This window comes from Staurois parvus, unplaced genomic scaffold (assembly GCF_062004578.1).
Source record: "Staurois parvus isolate SC_StPar_1 unplaced genomic scaffold, SC_StPar_1.0 ptg000554l, whole genome shotgun sequence".
Lineage (NCBI taxonomy): Eukaryota > Metazoa > Chordata > Amphibia > Anura > Ranidae > Staurois > Staurois parvus.
The window spans coordinates 1,026,628-1,046,220 of record NW_028318350.1 but is presented as its reverse complement, the minus strand read 5'-3'; the positions used below and the strand labels follow the sequence as shown (position 1 = coordinate 1,046,220).

The 19,593-nt window shown below is 46.1% G+C and overlaps 1 protein-coding gene across 1 annotated transcript; it reads left to right on the top strand.

The window, feature by feature from the left end:
• Positions 1-105: 105 nt before the first annotated feature.
• MRPL32 (mitochondrial ribosomal protein L32) lies at positions 106-15,505 on the top strand. Its single transcript, XM_089691204.1, has 3 exons — positions 106-267; positions 10,216-10,388; positions 15,042-15,505. Exons 1-3 carry the CDS (start codon positions 156-158, stop codon positions 15,303-15,305), a joined length of 549 nt encoding a protein of 182 aa, XP_089547330.1. The 5' UTR covers positions 106-155; the 3' UTR covers positions 15,306-15,505.
• The last annotated feature ends 4,088 nt before the right edge of the window (positions 15,506-19,593 follow it).

The window sequence follows — 19,593 nt, the reverse complement described above, 5'->3', positions numbered from 1 at the left end:
CCGTCACAATATATTTATTCTTCAGTGGGCCGCATGCGCAGTGCTGAGAAGGCTGGCTGGCAGAGGCCATGTTGTGGTGGGAACATGTCACGTGGTTGGAGGCTGCTGTAGCGCATGCTCAGTTGTTCTTTGACAGGAGGGAGGTCAGGAGAAAGATGGCGCTTCCTTTAGGACCTTCTGGAGGTGTCTTCAGCCAGCTGCTGAGGTGTTGGATGAGGACAGAGGAGACTCTTCTCCGGGCTCTGGGCCTGCAGCCCTTCCATCCAGGTGACTGTGCCAGTGGTTGTAACAGCCAAACATCAGCTTTTCCTGCAGAGGCTGAGCACCAGATCTCACACGTGTGCCAATGGAAGGCATGGCTCTTTCACTAATCTGCAAAGCCCTGTGTATAGGTCAGCTCTGGGAGTAGGTGTGCCTTCAGGGAGGTTACTAGGGGCTGCCATGACTGTCCGGGAGGGGCTTTGGTGGGGGTTGCTCTGGAAGTAGGTGTGCCCTCAGGTGGAGGTTACTAGGGGCTGCCATGACTGTCTGGGAGGGGCTTTGGTGGGGGTTGCTCTGGGAGTAGGTGTGCCTTCAGGGAGGTTACTAGGGGCTGCCATGACTGTCTGGGAGGGGCTTTGGTGGGGGTTGCTCTGGAAGTAGGTGTGCCCTCAGGTGGAGGTTACTAGGGGCTGCCATGACTGTCCGGGAGGGGCTTTGGTGGGGGTTGCTCTGGGAGTAGGTGTGCCCTCAGGTGGAGGTTACTAGGGGCTGCCATGACTGTCCGGGAGGGGCTTTGGTGGGGGTTGCTCTGGGAGTAGGTGTGCCTTCAGGTAACGGTTACTAGGGGCTGCCATGTTTGTCCGGGAGGGGCTTTGGTGGGGGTTGCTCTGGGAGTAGGTGTGCCCTCAGGTAACGGTTACTAGGGGCTGCCATGACTGTCTGGGAGGGGCTTTGATGGGAGTTGCTCTGGGAGTAGGTGTGCCTTCAGGTAACGGTTACTAGGGGCTGCCATGACTGTCTGGCAGGGGCTTTGATGGGGGTTGCTCTGGGAGTAGGTGTGCCTTCAGGTAACGGTTACTAGGGGCTGCCCTGACTGTCCGGGAGGGGCTTTGATGGGAGTTGCTCTGGGAGTAGGTGTGCCTTCAGGGAGGTTACTAGGGGCTGCCATGACTGTCCGGGAGGGGCTTTGGTGGGGGTTGCTCTGGGAGTAGGTGTGCCTTCAGGGAGGTTACTAGGGGCTGCCATGACTGTCCGGGAGGGGCTTTGATGGGAGTTGCTCTGGGAGTAGGTGTGCCTTCAGGTAACGGTTACTAGGGGCTGCCATGACTGTCCGGGAGGGGCTTTGGTGGGGGTTGCTCTGGGAGTAGGTGTGCCTTCAGGTAACGGTTACTAGGGGCTGCCATGACTGTCTGGGAGGGGCTTTGGTGGGGGTTGCTCTGGCAGTAGGTGTGCCTTCAGGTAACGGTTACTAGGGTCTGCCATGACTGTCTGGGAGGGGCTTTGGTGGGGGTTGCTCTGGAAGTAGGTGTGCCCTCAGGTAACGGTTACTAGGGTCTGCCATGACTGTCTGGGAGGGGCTTTGATGGGAGTTGCTCTGGGAGTAGGTGTGCCTTCAGGGAGGTTACTAGGGGCTGCCATGACTGTCTGGGAGGGGCTTTGATGGGGGTTGCTCTGGGAGTAGGTGTGCCTTCAGGGAGGTTACTAGGGGCTGCCATGACTGTCTGGGAGGGGCTTTGATGGGGGTTGCTCTGGGAGTAGGTGTGCCTTCAGGGAGGTTACTAGGGGCTGCCATGACTGTCCGGGAGGGGCTTTGGTGGGGGTTGCTCTGGAAGTAGGTGTGCCCTCAGGTGGAGGTTACTAGGGGCTGCCATGACTGTCTGGGAGGGGCTTTGGTGGGGGTTGCTCTGGGAGTAGGTGTGCCTTCAGGGAGGTTACTAGGGGCTGCCATGACTGTCCGGGAGGGGCTTTGGTGGGGGTTGCTCTGGAAGTAGGTGTGCCCTCAGGTGGAGGTTACTAGGGGCTGCCATGACTGTCCGGGAGGGGCTTTGGTGGGGGTTGCTCTGGGAGTAGGTGTGCCCTCAGGTGGAGGTTACTAGGGGCTGCCATGACTGTCCGGGAGGGGCTTTGGTGGGGGTTGCTCTGGGAGTAGGTGTGCCTTCAGGTAACGGTTACTAGGGGCTGCCATGTTTGTCCGGGAGGGGCTTTGGTGGGGGTTGCTCTGGGAGTAGGTGTGCCCTCAGGTAACGGTTACTAGGGGCTGCCATGACTGTCTGGCAGGGGCTTTGATGGGGGTTGCTCTGGGAGTAGGTGTGCCTTCAGGTAACGGTTACTAGGGGCTGCCCTGACTGTCCGGGAGGGGCTTTGATGGGAGTTGCTCTGGGAGTAGGTGTGCCTTCAGGGAGGTTACTAGGGGCTGCCATGACTGTCCGGGAGGGGCTTTGGTGGGGGTTGCTCTGGGAGTAGGTGTGCCTTCAGGGAGGTTACTAGGGGCTGCCATGACTGTCTGGGAGGGGCTTTGGTGGGGGTTGCTCTGGGAATAGGTGTGCCTTCAGGTAACGGTTACTAGGGGCTGCCATGACTGTCCGGGAGGGGCTTTGGTGGGGGTTGCTCTGGGAGTAGGTGTGCCTTCAGGTAACGGTTACTAGGGGCTGCCATGACTGTCTGGGAGGGGCTTTGGTGGGGGTTGCTCTGGCAGTAGGTGTGCCTTCAGGTAACGGTTACTAGGGTCTGCCATGACTGTCTGGGAGGGGCTTTGGTGGGGGTTGCTCTGGCAGTAGGTGTGCCCTCAGGTAACGGTTACTAGGGTCTGCCATGACTGTCTGGGAGGGGCTTTGATGGGAGTTGCTCTGGGAGTAGGTGTGCCTTCAGGGAGGTTACTAGGGGCTGCCATGACTGTCTGGGAGGGGCTTTGATGGGGGTTGCTCTGGGAGTAGGTGTGCCTTCAGGGAGGTTACTAGGGGCTGCCATGACTGTCTGGGAGGGGCTTTGATGGGGGTTGCTCTGGGAGTAGGTGTGCCTTCAGGGAGGTTACTAGGGGCTGCCATGACTGTCTGGGAGGGGCTTTGGTGGGGGTTGCTCTGGCAGTAGGTGTGCCCTCAGGTAACGGTTACTAGGGGCTGCCATGACTGTCTGGGAGGGGCTTTGGTGGGGGTTGCTCTGGGAGTAGGTGTGCCTTCAGGGAGGTTACTAGGGGCTGCCATGGCTGTCTGGGAGGGGCTTTGATGGGGAGTTGCTCTGGAAGTAGGTGTGCCTTCAGGTAACGGTTACTAGGGGCTGCCATGACTGTCCGGGAGGGGCTTTGATGGGGGTTGCTCTGGGAGTAGGTGTGCCCTCAGGTAACGGTTGCTAGGGGCTGCCATGGCTGTCCGGGAGGGGCTTTGGTGGGAGTTGCTCTGGGAGTAGGTGTGCCTTCAGGGAGGTTACTAGGGGCTGCCATGACTGTCTGGGAGGGGCTTTGATGGGAGTTGCTCTGGGAGTAGGTGTGCCTTCAGGTAACGGTTACTAGGGGCTGCCATGACTGTCTGGGAGGGGCTTTGATGGGAGTTGCTCTGGCAGTAGGTGTGCCTTCAGGTAACGGTTACTAGGGGCTGCCATGACTGTCTGGGAGGGGCTTTGATGGGGGTTGCTCTGGGAGTAGGTGTGCCCTTAGGTAACGGTTACTAGGGGCTGCCATGACTGTCCGGGAGGGGCTTTGGTGGGAGTTGCTCTGGGAGTAGGTATGCGTTCAGATAACGGTTACTAGGGGTTGCCATGACTGTCCGGAAGGGGCTTTGATGGGAGTTGCTCTGGGAGTAGGTATGCCTTCAGGTAACGGTTACTAGGGGTTGCCATGACTGTCCGGGAGGGGCTTTGATGGGAGTTGCTTTGGGAGTAGGTGTGCCTTCAGGTAGAGGTTACTAGGGGCTGCCATGACTGTAGAGTGAGTTGCCATAGGAACCCAGGTGTGTGAGCAGGCAGCAGAGTGATAAACGCTACTCCGCCCACTCCAACCACACAAGTTACTCAAGCCACTCCCCCCAGTTACTCTGCCCACTCCAACCACACAACAGTTACTCCGCCCACTCCAGTTGTAGACTACTGGTGGAGGCAAGAACACTTCACACAATTTCCCCAGAAATTGTAGCTTTTCTAGTATTATTATTTTTTTTTTTAAACCTACCATCATCACTTCATAGACTCAATGGTTAAAGCAGATATAGGAGTAATGACTCTCTCGGATCATGCCCCTGTTGTATTGAGGATGGGATGGGGAAAGAGGAGAACAGAAGGGGTAGGTTGGAGGCTGAATGAAGCGCTTCTCAAGGACAAGGATATTGCACAGAGGATTGGAAAGGAAATTGAGAGATTCTTTAGAGAGAATGAGACTGAGGATGTGTCTAAGGCAACAGTATGGGAGGCTCACAAGTCATATATAAGAGGAATTTTGATTGCAATTGGGGCAAGAAAGAAAAGAGAAAGAAGAGAAAAAATTAGTGGGTTCTTAAAAGATATATCGGAGCTAGAACAGATACACAAAAACAGATTGCTAAAAGAAATCAAGCAGGAGATAATAAAAAAGAAAGAGGAACTGGAAACTCTGATGGAAGAGGAGAGAAGGAGAGTGTATAATAAAGTGCTAAGTGAAAACTATAAATGGGGAGATAGGCCGGGAAAATATCTGATGAGAACCTTAAGGAAAAAAAAAAATAGGAATTATATAGATAAAATGAAAAGCCCCAAGGGAGAATTGGTCCACTCAAATAAAGAGATCGCAAAGATGTTTGTAGAGTATTACAGGAAATTGTATAACATCACCCCATACGATGAAGTAATTAATATGGAAAAAGTAAAAAGGGAAAAAAGGAAGATGTATTGAAAAAAATGCGGGATTACCGAAAATAAAAGAGGACCAACTAAATTCCCTTGAAGCAGAGATTACACAAGAAGAGATAAAGGTAGTAGTAAAAAGTATGGAGATGGGGAAGAGTCCAGGACCAGATGGTTATACAGTAGGGTACTATAAAAAATTTAGTAAAATATTAAACCCCAAATTGGAAAAATATATGAACGCCCTGGGAGGAGAGATGGATATGAGAGGAGAATCTTTACAGGCTCATGTGGTACTGTTACATAAAGAAGGGAAAGACGCCTCGCAATGTTCGAGTTATAGGCCCATCTCACTGTTGAATTTAGACACTAAGATATATGCAAAGGTCCTAGCGAATAGGTTGAAGGAGTTTATGCCTGAATGGATACATGGAGATCAGGTGGGCTTTGTCCCAGGTAGAGAGGGCAGGGACAATGGGCTGAGATCCCTGATGCTGATACAGAGAAGTAAAAAAGGGGAGGTACCGGTGGTGGCCCTATCAATTGACGCAGAAAAGGCCTTTGATAGAGTAGACTGGGGCTTCATGATGGACACCTTAGAAAACCTGGGAATTGGAGGTAGAATGAGGGAATGGATTGGAAAACTGTACAGTAAACCCTCTGCAGTGGTAATAGTAAATGGGGAAAAAACAGAGCCCATCGGGATGTCAAATGGAACAAGGCAGGGATGCCCTTTGTCCCCCTTATTATACGTTTTGTCACTAGAGCCCCTTTTATCAACAATAAGGAAAAACGGAGACATAAAGGGAATCCAGATAGGAAGTGTAGAACATAAACTGGCAGCTTTCGCTGATGATCTGCTGTTTTATGTGGGGAATCCCAGGACAACACTCCCAAATCTAATGAAACTGCTGAAGGAATATGGAGAACTATCAAACTTAAAAATCAACCCAACAAAAACTGAGATTTTAAATATAAACATCCCAAAGAGTGAACAAGAAAAAATACAAGAAGAATTTCCCTTTATTTGGAAAGAAAGAGATATAAAATATTTGGGAGTAAGACTTAGCGCGTCGTATAAAAACTTGTATAAGCTAAACTATATTTCTTTATTAAATGAAGTAAAGGGAGAATTAAAAGCATTAGAAAGAGGAATCCCATCGTGGTTAGGTCGTATAAACTTGGTAAAAATGATAATTGTACCAAAAATTATATATAGATTCCAAATGATACCAATTAAACTCCCAGAAACTTTTTTTAATGTAATAAAAAGAATGATAACGGGATATATCTGGAGGAAGAAAAAACCAAGGGTGTCCCATGCAATACTAAGTAGAGATAAAGAGAAGGGTGGCTTGGGAGTTCCGGATATAAAGAGATATTACAAAGCAGTATTATTAGGGAGAATTTTTGATTGGACGTTTAATTTAGAGGAGAAAAGTTGGGTAAAAATAGAGAATACACTTAGTGGAACCAATTTGAATAGAATAATATGGCTACCGACACAATATAGAGGATTGAAGGAAGATTTAAGTTTGTACACTGTAAATGTATTAAGGGAATGGGATAAAATACACAAATATATGAAATGGGAATTTAATTCTATACTTATGCCACTAAAAAACACAGAATTTTTTCCACCAGGTAGAGAAGAGATAACAGGTAGATGGCTTATAAAGGAGGATGTCCAACTCAGAGATATAATGGGGGATGGGAAACTGAAGACCTTTAAAGAGTTGGAAAAGGAAAAGGGAAATATATTCACTAGATTAGATGAGTGGCGTTATCATCAATTAAAAAGTTTTTGGGGAAACCTCCCAAAACCCCTGAGAACGAAAAAGGATTGGAATTTGTTTGAAAGGTTGCTGGACTCACGGGGTGATGGGAAACATGGAATAGCTAAAGTATATAGAATTCTCACAGATTTAGACACAAACTCTAAACCATTGCACATTGTGAATTGGGAAAGAGATATGGGGGTGGTATTAGATGAAGGAAAACAGAAGAAAATAAATAGATTAGTTCACGAAAATGCAAGTTTGAGGGATGTAGAATTAAATTACAAATGTTTGACAAGATGGCACATTGTTCCGAGTGTGGAGGGTAAGATAAGTGTGGAGAAATCACAGTGGTGTTGGCGAGAGTGTGGGGAAGTGTGGACAGTTTTTCATATTTGGTGGGAATGTCCAATGATTCAAATATTCTGGAAAAAAATAATATATTTAATAGAGAATATCACTGAATTGAACATCGGGTTAGACCCTGGGTTGTGCTTGCTACACAGTTCAGAGATATCAGTTAGTAAGTATAAGAAATTAGGTTTAGGGTACTATCTGAATGCAGCAAAAAGTCTGATCCCCAAATATTGGAAGAAAAAAGAAATACCGAAAGAGGAGGAGTGGATAGAGAGAGTAAATTGGACTAGGGAGATGGAGAAGACATATTATCTACAGGAAGATAAGTTGGAGATATATCTCGTGAAATGGGAAAAATGGGAAAATTTCGTAATAAGTATGAGAAAGTGAAGAGTAGAATGTTATAGAGAAAAATTGGGTAGGTTATGCTTGCTTTGGATACAAGTCAAGGAAATGCAGAGTGGGGGGGGGGTGGGGTCAAGGTTTTAAGAGGGGGGTAATTGAAACAATAAGAAAAAATCGTATATTTATAATGATGGAGATGAAATTGTTTATGGTTATTTATGTGAAAAATTACTAATAAATATTTAAATAAAAAAAATAAATAAACCTACCATCACCCTAGCAGTACAGGGTCACCATAGTGACACTACTACTTGTGGGGGGCAATTAAGATTTTTTTTTTTTTTTACACGGATTGCTTTTACACCCATAAAGGCTGTAAAAGCAATTATTTTTCCTCTCTGGCTGTGTTCTTGCAGCCATTGAGAAATACTGAGAGTTGTGATTGGTTACAGCTTGTCACATGGTACAAGGCTGTTGTGAATAGCCTTGTACCGTGTGATCTCTGTGATCGTTCACAGATTTCACTAGTAGTAAGCAATGTCAGTGAGTGACATCTTGCTTACTACTGTTCATGTGATCGCTGTTAGGCCAATCAGTGATCACATGATCGGGACCGCGTACAGAGGTCCCGTACAGCGATTGGTGTTCTGCTGTGTCCTCCGGACACAGCAGGCACTGGATTGCGGTGCTGCGCTCTCCCAGGGAGCGCACACAGGCAGTGAATGCGGAGGCTGTTTATAAATGGCCACCCGCTCCTGCACTGCTCCCGTCCAGCTGTTTATGTACATGGGTCGGATGGGAAGAGGTTAAAAAAAATAGCTAAATGCCTCTTTTAACTCACCTGAGCTGTGATTAAAGTGATTCTTTAATTTTGTAATCTACTTCAAGTAGGCAAAACTTTTATTTTCACTTTAGATTAATGGTGGGTTATTACCCCTGTCAGAATTTTATTCACCATCTGTGTTCCATTGGGGAGATTTCCCTTCACTTCCTGTATCATAGCCAAACAGGAAGTGAGGGGAAATCCCTGCAAATCATAGAAATTCCTTGGGGACCCCCAAGTCACCAGAACTAATGTCTCCTTTGGAAGATTTCCCCTCTAAAATGTGGGATTTTCTTTTTCTTTCGATGATAATGGTAAACAGGACAAAGAGAGAGGGAGGAATCTCCCTAATGGGAGCACAGACAGCAATATACAATTACAGATGTTTTCATCCCTCTGCATTCTGTCCAAAACTGAAAAAGAAGTTTTGCCTTTACTTACACTTTAACCCCTTCATGCCTAGGGGTAAAACAAATCTAAATGCCTAGGCACAATTCTGCAACGTTGACATGTGTTAGTAAAACCGTCCGTATCATCACAACTACTTTGTACATCCAGGTGGATTATATCTTGTTTTTTTCAGGACAAATTGGGCTTTCATTTGGTGGTAAATGGTAATGGATAGCTCCTGATTTTTTTTTTAATATTAAAGGAAAACTGGGCCAAAATAGTAAAAAAAAAATCATTTTTTTAAATTTAGCTGTGTTTCTTGTTACGACCATAACCTACCACCAAAGAACAACCCAAAATACATTCTCCAGTTCTTGACGATCGTAGCGATACCATCTATGTGTATGTTATTTGTTGTTTGTACCCGTAGTACAGTCCAGAAACAATAGTGCGCATTTTGTTTTTGTCTTTTTTTTATTTATTTTTTTTACATAAAACACACTGTCACTGACATTAACTGACACCAATTTTTTTAAATCCTGACCTTTGACCCTGACCTTGCCCTTGACCCAAACACTAACCCTGGTACTGAACTAGATCAAACCTTGATCTAGGTATTTTTCTTTATTTTTTATTTTATTTTTTAATATTTATTTATCTTTTTTTTTTTTTTTTACAAACTTTTTTTTTATCTCTCTATGTCAGGAGTTCGAGAGATACAATGTATCTCTCTTCTCCATTCATAGAGAGAGAGAAAACAAGGGGGCCGGGCTGCACAGTGATTGATCACTGTGATAGCCAATCAGAGGCTATCACAGCGATCACGTGACCCGGAATCGGGAGTCCCGGGTCCCGATCGTTAGAACGGGACCCGGGGCTCTCAGTGACACCGCGGTCTTGGTGCTGGGAGCGCGCCGCTCGGACACAAGCCCAGCACAAAGACAGGTACGCAAATATGCGGCCCCACGGAAAAAAGCCCAGGTCCGTGAGGCCGCATATTTGTGTTACATCGGTGTCAAGGGGTTAACCACCTAGCCCTCCAGAGCCCCCCCCCCTTCTGACAGGTAATTTTTTGCGATACAGAGCTGCGTTATTTTAACTGACAATTGCGCGGTCATGCAAGGCTGTATATAAATGAAATGTATGTCCTTTTTTCCCCCCACAAATAGAGCTTTCATTTGGTGGTATTTGATCCCCTCTGCGGTTTATTTTTTGCGCTATAAACAAAAAAAAAAAGGACTAACAATGTGGAAAAAAAAACTATAAAACATTTCCAGTAAAAAAAATTAAATTTTGCCAAAAAGTTGGGCCAAAATGCATTCTGTGACATGTCTTTGATAAAAAAAAAAATCCCAATACAGGTAAATTAACTGGTTTACGTAAAAGTTATAGCGTCTACAAATGGCGGTATATATACTGGAATTTTTTTTTTTTTTTAATACTAATAATGGCGGCGATCAGCGACTTATAGCAGGACTGCCATGGGCATTCTCTGGGGGGAACTGACTAATTGCCACTGACATCCCAATGACACTAATACAGTGATCAGTGCTAATAAAAAGCACTGACACTGTACTAATGACACCGGGCAGGAAGGAGTTAACATCTGGGGCAATCAAAGGGTTAACTGTGTGCTGTTTTGCTGTGTGTGTGTTTTACTAGGGAGACATACTGCTGTGTATTTTTCTGCTGTGCAGGGTACTTTTCAGTTACCAGCTTATTCTTCTCATGCAGCGTTCGCTATTCAGTATCCGGTAACAAGTCCCGCTGAAGCAAGAGAGGACGGCTCTGATAATGTCCCCAGTTTTCTGGATAGCATCTTTTGGATGGCTGTACCTAAGTCCAGAAGAACTATTGAAGTAAATCGCACTCGACGAAGACATCCTAGTAAACTTATAATAGAAAAGGTAATATTTGTTTAATAATATGGTACAATAAATGAATTCAGTGCTTCCTCTGATTGGCTGAGGTGGGCAGATGATGACTTAAACAATTAGAGGAAGCTTTATATTCATTCAGAGAACTCAAAGCTTGCTGTGAATGGCTGAGCATTGCTCTGCCCAGCTCAAATGTTTTCCAAGAGTGGGACTGGAATACAGTGTTGTATATTATATGTAGCTGAGGCAACCTACAGTTTATACAGCGCTCCCAGCTGTTAGTGAAGTAAATAGTTAGTTTGGAACAGCATGGTCCTAATGACCTATTTAACCATTTCAATACCGGGCAATTTTCCCCCTTCCTGCCCAGGCCAGTTTTCAGGTTTCAGCGCTCTCACACTTTGAATGACAATTGCGCGGTCATACAACATTGTACCCAAACTAAAATTTTATCATTTTCTTCACACAACTAGAGCTTTCCTTTGGTGGTATTTTTATTTTTTGCTAAATTAACAAAAAAAACACAAAAATTTTGAAAAAAAAACACGTTTTTCTTTGTTTCTGTTATAAAAGTTTGCAAATAAATAATTGTTCTTCATAAATTTAGGCCGAGATGTATTCTGCTACATGTCTTTGGTGAAAATAACCCAAATTAGGATGTATTTTTTAGTTTGTAGGAGAGTTATAGAGTTCACAAACTATGGTATAGATCTGAATATTGATCAATCCTGAAGTACTGACAGCCAATCTAATTTCTTGAGGTCCAAGAATGTCAGAACAGTACAGATATCCCCCAAATGTCAGGACGGTACAGATATCCCCCAAATGTCAGGACGGTACAGATATCCCCCAAATGTCAGGACGGTACAGATATCCCCCAAATGTCAGGACGGTACAGATATCCCCCAAATGTCAGGACAGTACAGATATCCCCCAAATGTCAGGACAGGACAGATATCCCCCAAATGTCAGGACGGTACAGATATCCCCCAAATGTCAGGACGGTACAGATATCCCCCAAATGTCAGGACGGTACAGATATCCCCCAAATGTCAGAACGGGACAGATATCCCCCAAATGTCAGGACGGGACAGATATCCCCCAAATGTCAGGACAGTACAGATATCCCCCAAATGTCAGGACGGGACAGATATCCCCCAAATGTCAGGACGGGACAGATATCCCCCAAATGTCAGGACAGTACAGATATCCCCCAAATGTCAGGACGGGACAGATATTCCCCAAATGTCAGGACGGGACAGATATTCCCCAAATGTCAGGACGGGACAGATATCCCCCAAATGTCAGGACGGGACAGATATCCCCCAAATGTCAGGACGGGACAGATATCCCCCAAATGTCAGAACAGTACAGATATCCCCCAAATGTCAGGACGGTACAGATATCCCCCAAATAACCCCCTTTTTGCAAAGTAGACAGTCCGATGTACTTCATAAGAGGCATGGCGAGTTTTTTGAAGTTGTATTTTTTTTGTCATAATTTTTCGGAAAATGAAAAAATAAAAAAAATTATTTTCACTATTTTTTTTTTTTTTTTTACATACTGTCACCAGTGCAGTACAGCGTCCTCATATAACTGGCATGGCGGTGATCAGGGACACTGACTGGGGACAGTATGAAAAAAAAATATTTTTTTTTTTATTATTTTTAATTTTTTATTACATTTTTTAAAAAAAATTTAAAGTTTTTTTTCATATTTTACTATGACTAAAGCAGTACAATGCTACCATAGTAACATTGTACTACTATGGTGACATGAGAAAAAAAAATATGTTTTGTTTTTTTAATTTTTTTCATTATTTTTTATTACATTTTTTTTCTTTTTTTTAAGATTTTTTTTTCATATTTCACTATGACCAAAGTAGTACAATGTTACCATAGTAACATTGTACTACTTTGGGGAAGTGATCAGTATTTTTTTTTTTTCTACACAATTTGCTTATAGCAAAGAATTACTTTTCTATAAGCAAGCATTTACCTGAATGACATCGATTCATTCAGGTTTTTTTTTTGCTTAGCTGTGATTTGGCCACAGCTAATCACATGACATGTGCATGTGATCGCTGTGACCATTCACAGCTAGACACTAGTATACAATGGATGGCATGAATGAAGCCATCCATTGTATACAACTGTCATGTGACCTGCTGTGATTGGTCACAGCAGGTCACATGGTACCGGCAATGGGGCCGATACTCAGATCTGTCATCAGCCGTGTCTGAGGTACACAGCTGGTGACAGATCTCCCGGCTCTGCAAGCACGAAAACTGCGCATGTGCGGGAGGACGCCGAATAGCCATTGGCTAATGGAAAGCTAATGCATTTTCGCGGCCGCCAAATGGCCATTGGCCAGGCGGCAAATGGTTAAAAAAAGGGAATCAAAAAAAAAAAAATTGCCCTCCTGGGTGAACTACGTATGTACATTACAAGGGTTTTAAGACTTTCTTGCAGATTTCTACCTTTTTGGTTATTCTGAAGAAATGGCTGTTTGTCTGTCTGTGTGGAAAGTGAATCTAATGGGAGAGGTTTTATAACTATCGATCAGCTGCGGCACTTGCAGGGCTCTAATGAGGAAAATTCCTGTCCCTGAATCCCTTTTAGACGTAATTTTCCTTGGGGGGTATCTCACCATAAATTCCATTTTTGTTGCTGAGAATGCCTGAAATCTGACTTGTTTGTTAGTGCAGACATCTGGGAAAATCAGCGAGCCAATCACACAAGCAGGAAATTATGTTTCTGGGGGAAGTCTGTATACATTGTTTGTACAGAACACCTCCAGGTAGCCATATTGCATTGAATTTTACAGAAAATTACTGCACTGCAGATTGAAAAGGAAAGGTAACTTTTATAAACACTCCATTGCAATATGACGTGTGTGTGTGTGTATGTATGTGTGTGTATGTGTGTGTATGTATGTATATATATATATATATACACACATACACAGTGAGGAAAAAAAGTATTTAGTCAGCCACCAATTGTGCAAGTTCTCCCACTTAAAAAGATGAGAGAGGCCTGTAAAAATGCGTTTCGAGGACACAACCTCTTCCTCAGAGGTTGGCTCTGAGGAAGAGGTTGTGTCCTCGAAACGCGTTAGACAGTTGGTCATCCAGGGTTCCATCGTATGGACTCAAATGTTGTTTGGATCATACACCATGTTCAGTTTGACTTGCCTGTGTTATTATGTCCATTGTGAGTATGATACCTATTTTTGTTTCTTTAACCCCTTCCCGTTGATGCCTCCCGGCCCTTTAAGAGATTCAGACGCCGGGAGGCGGGGCAGTTGGGGCGTGGCTTAGGAATCATGTGACCGCCGTGATGACGCGTCACGGCGGTCACATGATCGGGAAAGGTCCCGTTTGAAAGAGCGGACCGGGACCTTTCCGTGAGTACCACACATGTGTGCTGGGAGCGTGCAGGGCGCGCGCTCTCAGCACATATGTATTTAGTTACATGGACGCAAATGTGCGGCCGCTCGGCGTCTAGGCCCAGACGCCGGGAGGCCGCACATTTGTGTGCGGCCGGCGCAAAGGGGTTAATAAATTATTTTAAACGATAATGCACTAGGTCGGTGCGCCCTTTTTCTGTTTCTCCATTTGTATCCAGTGTATTCGGACCACCCCGCCCTGTTGAGGGCAGCAAGCAGTGCATAATCCAGAAAATTCCAGAACATTCCTATTGGGTCTACTGAGTCCTTTCCTAGCGCAGGAGTAAAGTGTTTGTTGGCTTGGTTTACTTTTGCAGTTCTTAAAACTGAATGTGACTCAGCGGAGATCACATGCCTCTTCTTCACAGCAAAAATGTTATAACATGAACAGAGTTAAGAAAAAGACCTTCATCCTAACTTCTACAAACCTATGAATACAGAATCAACCCCTTCAGTGCTAAGTTTCAAGAAGTTCAGTGAATAGAATAGAAACAATATTTTTCTGATTGTTTGGAGTGGAATAGATCTGCACAAGAAGAAAGTGAAACTAAGTGCGAGGAGGGAGGGGCCGACAGTGCGAGGAGGGAGGGGCCGACAGTGCGAGGAGGGAGGGGCCGACAGTGCGAGGAGGGAGGGGCCGACAGTGCGAGGAGGAAGGGGCCGACAGTGCGAGGAGGGAGGGGCCGACAGTGCGAGGAGGGAGGGGCCGACAGTGCGAGGAGGAAGGGGCCGACAGTGCGAGGAGGAAGGGGCCGACAGTGCGAGGAGGGAGGGGCCGACAGTGTGAGGAGGGAGGGGCTGACAGTCTAAGTTTCTTCAAATATATATATTTTGTTTAGCCAAATTAGTTACCAAACATGGATGTTTAAGCAAATCACATATGCTGGAATGTTATTGTTTCAGATGAATAAATCTATTTAAATTGTTATTATTAAGGTAATGATTATTTTTCTCCTTCCTAAGTACAACAGAAAAGTTGTCCAAATATGAATGATTAACCTATTAAACTGGGGATAAAAAAACTAATATGAAAAGTTGTTATTCTAAAAATCTTCATCTACTTGTATATTAAAGTTACCAGCAAAGTATACCAGCAAGAATTAGTCTTTATGTAGAAAACTAGGATTTACATCCAGCCTTACTGACTAGTGATTTACATCAAATCCACCCTGGTTCATACTGTTACCTTGATGTCATTAACCCAATACCTAACTTTCATTCTTTTTGCTTTTGCAGAATAATATTGATCAGTGTCCTGAATGTGGTCATTTAAAGCTGAAACATGTTCTATGTGGATTTTGCTATGAGAAAGTTCGAAATGAAACCTATCTTATTAGGCAAGAAATAAAAGCTAAAGAAGATGGACCGTTCAATTCTCCTACTGTGGAGACGGTTATCCTCTATGATGGTGAAAAACCACATTCAGAAGATGAAAGTAAGAGGATTATTGAGAGAAAACGGAAACGGCCATCATGGTTTACCAGTGAATTTTATGCATAAATTGTACATGCTACTGATTACCTACATGGCTTCAGGATGACCTTGGTGGGATGGCCTGTGAAAATGTAAAGGTTCTCTGTTCAAGAAGAGTTTTTTCCTTCTTTTCAGGGCAATCGGAAAGGAACTGGCAAAAATGTGTTTTCTGTCCTGTTTAGTGAATGGATGACAGTCGAGGATATTAAAAATTCCAAGTTTTTGCATGTGCCTAGTTGTATGAATTTAATTCCGAATAATGTTTTATGTACTTGCAAGAGTTCAGTGTTTTGATTGGGATGTTCCAGACTTATACCTCCTTTCACATTTGCATATGGAGCCAACCACAGTTTCACTCAGGAGATTCAGCTGGATTTCCTGCAAAGCAATGGGAGGCTGACAGCACCCGCAGCCATTTGTGGCTCTTCCCATGTAACTGAAAATGCAGCAATTTCTTGCAGATTATCGGCCCTGGACACAAGTAATCTGCATGTTCAGGTAACTGCAAATGGTTATGGGAGCTGTCAGCCACACATTGCTTTTAACGGGCATTCTTACCCGCACCTGAAGCCCAGCTGAGTCTCCCATGGAAAATCGCAATCAGCCAAATATGCATTCCTTGAAATTAAAATTTCCCCATTCTCTTATGTACACATGTTCCTATCGCCACTTATTGTTTTTCACAGACATAGCTCTGCTTTCAGATGTTTTTCATAGCAATCTATATTGCACAATTAAACAACTACAAGCAACACATGAGGTCCTGAGATTAGCTCCTGCATTTATGTAGTCCTCAATACCATGACAAGTACATAACATTTACAGAGGCCATAGTTCTTACTAATTGATTTATTTTTGTAAAATTGTTTCATAATATTTTAACCACCTCCTGCCCGCCATATAGTACGACAGGCGCAAGGTGGTTCTCTCGTTCTGATTTGACGTCCTCCCATTCTCACTGCGCATGCACGGCTCAGGGAGCGCATGGCGATCAGCGGTGCGCTGTGTCCCTCGGACCCAGCGGATCACCGATCACAGAAAGAGCCGAAGATGTCAGCTCGGTCATGTGATCAGCTGTGCCCAATCACAGCTGATCACATGTAAACGGGGAAATGCCGGTTATCGGCATTTCTCTCCTCTCGAACTGTCACGCTGACAGAGGAGAGGAGAGACGGGAATCGGTTTTCTGTGGCGGGGACATGTACACTGATCATCAGGGCACTGATGATCAGTGTGCCCTGATGATCAGTGTGGCCCCAGAAGTGCCACCTGTCAGTGTCCATCAGTGCCAGCAGTCAGTGCTCATCAGTGCCACGTGCCAGTGCCCATCAGTGCCACATCAATGCCACATATCAGTGCCCATCTGATCTGCCTTTCAATGTCACCCATCAGTGCCAGTCAGTGCCACCTATCAATGCCAATCAGTGCTGCCAAGCAGTGCCACCTCAGTGCCAGTCAGTGCTGCCTATCAGTGCCATATATCAGTGTCATCCATCAGTGATGCCTGTCAATGCCCATCAGTGCTACCTATCAGTGTCCATCAGTGCAGCCTATCAGTGCCCATCACTGTAGCCTCATTAGCGCACATCAGTGAAGGAGAAAAATCACTTATTTACAAAACTGTATAACAAAAATAAGAAAAACCTTTTTTATTTTTCGAAATTTTCAGTAGTTTTTGGTTTGTTTAACTAGTTGCCGACCGCAGATAGCCGAATAACGGCTGCACTGCGGCCGGCCAGTTCTGGGTGGACATCATATGACGTCCTCCCAGAATGCGCTCTCCTGCGCGCCCCAGGGGGCGCGCACCCGGCGATCTCCGTGATCGCTGTGTCCTACGGACACAGCTGATCACGTGATGTGGTAAAAGGCCCATCACAGCGGCCTTTTACCACGTGATCAGCGGTGTCCAATGACACGCTGATCACAGGGAAATGCAAGTGCCGGTTCTCGGCTGCACTTTCCTCACGCTGTCAGATCGTGAGGAAAGTACTGCCGAGAACCGGCAGTTGTCAGAGCGGGGATCGGCATCGATCATCATGGCACTGATGATCAGTGCCCTGATGATCGGTGCCCAGCAGTGCCACCCGCAAGTTCCGCCCACCTGTGCCCAGCAGTGCGCCCACTAGCTCCGCCCACCTGTGCCCAGAAGATCACCCACCTGTGCCCAGCAGTGCACCCACCTGTGCCACTCTGCAGTGTCACACACCTGTGCCCAGAAGTGCCACCTACCTGTGCCCAGCAGTGCCACCCACCTGTGCCCACCCACCAGTGCAGCCCAGCAGTGCCACCAGTCAGTGCCCAGCGGTTGTGCCAGTCAGTGCCGCCAGTCAGTGCCGTCTATTAGAACCCATCATCAGTGTCACCTATCAGTGCTGCATATTAGTGCCGCCTATCCGTGACACCTCATTAGTGCTGTCTATCAGTGCCGCCTATCCGTGCCACCTCATTAGTACTGCCTATCAGTGCCCTTTAGTGCTGCCTATCAGTGCCCATCAGTGCTGCCTCATCAACGCACATCAGTGAAGGAGAAAAATTACCTGTTTGAAAATTTTTATAATAGAAACAAAGAAACTTTAAATTTTTTACATTTTTTGCACTTTTTTTATTTATAGCGCAAAAAGTAAAGCGCCCAGTGGCAATTAAATACCACCAAAAGAAAGCTCTTTTTGTGAGAAAAAATATGATCAAAATTTCATATGGGTACAATGTTGCATGACCACACAATTGTCAATCAAAGTGCGGCAGCGCTGAAAGCTGAAAATTGGTTTGGTAAATAAGGGGGTATAAGTGCCTGGTAGGCAAGGGGTTAAGAAAAAATAAAAATCCCGAGCTGATTAAATACCACCAAAAGAAAGCTCTATCTGTCAAAAAAATTGATAAAAATTTCATATGGGTACAGTGTTGCATGACCATGCAATTGTCATTCAACGTGTGACAGCGCTGAAAGCTGGAAATTGGCCTGGGCAGGAAGGGGGTAGAAGTGCCCGTTAGGCAGGAAGGGGGTAGAAGTGTCCTGTAGGCAGGAAGGGGGTCGAAGTGACCTGTAGGCAGGAAGGGGGTAGAAGTGTCCTGTAGGCAGGAAGGGGGTCGAAGTGACCTGTAGGCAGGAAGGGGGTAGAAGTGTCCTGTAGGCAGGAAGGGGGTAGAAGTTTCCTGTAGGCAGGAAGGGGGTAGAAGTTTCCTGTAGGCAGGAAGGGGGTAGAAGTGCCCTGTAGGCAGGAAGGGGGTAGAAGTGCCCTGTAGGCAGGAAGGAGGTAGAAGTGCCCTGTAGGCAGGAAGGGGGTAGAAGTGTCCTGTAGGCAGGAAGGGGGTAGAAGCGTCCTGTAGGCAGGAAGGGGGTAGAAGCGTCCTGTAGGCAGGAAGGGGGGTAGAAGCGCCCTGTAGGCAGGAAGGGGGTAGAAGCGTCCTGTAGGCAGGAAGGGGGTAGAAGCGCCCTGTAGGCAGGAAGGGGGTAGAAGCGCCCGGTAGGCAGGAAGGGGAAGAAGCGCCCGGTAGGCAGGAAGGGGGAAGAAGCGCCCTGTAGGCAGGAAGGGGGTAGAAGCGCCCTGTAGGCAGGAAGGGGGTAGAAGCGCCCTGTAGGCAGGAAGGGGGTAGAAGCGCCCGGTAGGCAGGAAGGGGTTAGAAGCGCCCGGTAGGCAGGAAGGGGGTAGAAGCGCCCTGTAGGCAGGAAGGGGATAGAAGCGCCCTGTAGGCAGGAAGGGGGTAGAAGCGCCCGGTAGGCAGGAAGGGGGTAGAAGCGCCCTGTAGGCAGGAAGGGGGTAGAAGCGCCCTGTAGGCAGGAAGGGGGTAGAAGCGCCCGGTAGGCAGGAAGGGGTTAGAAGCGCCCGGTAGGCAGGAAGGGGTTAGAAGCGCCCGGTAGGCAGGAAGGGGGTAGAAGCGCCCTGTAGGCAGGAAGGGGGTAGAAGTGCCCGGTGGGCAGGAAGGGGGTAGAAGTGCCCTGTGGGCAGGAAGGGGGTAGAAGTGCCCTGTAGGCAGGAAGGGGGTAGAAGTGCCCGGTGGGCAGGAAGGGGGTAGAAGTGCCCTGTAGGGTAGTAGTTAAAGACTCCTTTTTGTATTTTATATACCCGTAGAATTTTGTTTTAAAGTTGCCTTTGCTTCAACAGCCATTTTCATGGGAACCTAGAGATGCAATTCAATATTTTAGGTGCACAGACAGCACTGATTTAGTTCACTAGGCACAGATGTTCTGTTTCAGCCACTTGAAACCTGATCTAACCTTATCTCTTAACAATACAAAGCCTATGTAAGTTATGGTTAAAAAAAACAACCCGAGAACATTCCTAACAGCCATACGGCGCTTGTGCTCTCCTGTGTG

What these genes read in the sequence shown, in the direction of transcription:
- MRPL32 (XM_089691204.1), top strand. Translation starts at nt 156, where the DNA reads ATGGCGCTTCCTTTAGGACCTTCTGGAGGTGTCTTCAGCCAGCTGCTG. An exon ending in CCTGCAGCCCTTCCATCCAG is followed by an intron (nt 268 to 10,215) that starts GTGACTGTGCCA and finishes CTTCTCATGCAG; the next exon opens with CGTTCGCTATTCAGTATCCG. An exon ending in GTAAACTTATAATAGAAAAG is followed by an intron (nt 10,389 to 15,041) that starts GTAATATTTGTT and finishes TTGCTTTTGCAG; the next exon opens with AATAATATTGATCAGTGTCC.